Here is a 757-nt window from a genome sequence, read left to right as displayed (position 1 = left end):
TGGAGGATGAGGGGTGGGGGGCGCGGCGGTCCCCGCCCTCAGCCCTCACCCCCACGCTCTAGGCCGTGTGTGTCAAGGACATCACCCCGAACCTGCAGAGCTGCGAGCGGCTTCCCAACGGCCGCGGGACCTTCCAGTGCAAGGCGGACGTCTTCCTGTCGCTGCGCGCAGCTGACTGCCACGCCTGAGCCCCGGACCCCAGACCCGGACCTCTCCTGCCTCCTGCTGGGTACTGCCGACGCCCACTGTCTCCTTCGGGAACCCCTAGAATCCACCGGCATGGGATGGCATCCTCAGTGTTCTCCCACTCCCAACCTACCCCTCAGTAAATGGCTGAATGAATAAACTAGGTAAAGACGCCTCTGAGTGAGGGTTGCTGAAATACTGGCAGGGGCTTCCGGGGGGACAGGGCCTGAAAGTCTCCAAAAATGGGTAGGAGAGGGCAACCAGGTGTGCAGCTGCAGTGTGCCAAGCTGGGCAAAACCCTGACTCAGTCCCTGCCCAGCTCAGGGTCCACCCCCCACTATCCATGGTGAGCAGCCCCCTAGCCCCCTGGTGCTCTGGGGGGACTCTGCCACAGCTGTCCTCCCTGGTCCTATACTCAGTCTAATCTAGCAGGATGATTCCCACCTCCACACTCAAAAGCCAAGTTCCTGTTAGAGCATGGGCTGGGGCGGGAGTGGGAGGCATGAGGGGACCTTGGGCTCCCACAAGGCGCTGCTTATCGTCGCCTCTAGGGCGGCTTTTTCATCTAGGA

The 757-nt window shown here is 62.1% G+C and overlaps 1 protein-coding gene across 1 annotated transcript in view; it reads left to right on the top strand.

Moving 5' to 3' along the window:
- The window catches only part of NPB (neuropeptide B), a 699-nt gene extending 339 nt beyond the window's left edge, over positions 1-360 (top strand). The window contains 1 exon segment of the mRNA XM_008060416.1: positions 17-360. Coding sequence (XP_008058607.1) covers positions 17-188 — 172 coding nt within the window. The 3' untranslated portion in view covers positions 189-360.
- The last annotated feature ends 397 nt before the right edge of the window (positions 361-757 follow it).

This window comes from Carlito syrichta, unplaced genomic scaffold, assembly GCF_000164805.1.
Source record: "Carlito syrichta isolate Samal-C Ts95f unplaced genomic scaffold, Tarsius_syrichta-2.0.1 Scaffold304603, whole genome shotgun sequence".
NCBI classification, from domain to species: Eukaryota; Metazoa; Chordata; class Mammalia; order Primates; family Tarsiidae; genus Carlito; species Carlito syrichta.
The sequence above is the reverse complement of the archived record's forward strand: the minus strand, read 5'-3'. Positions and strand labels throughout refer to the sequence as shown.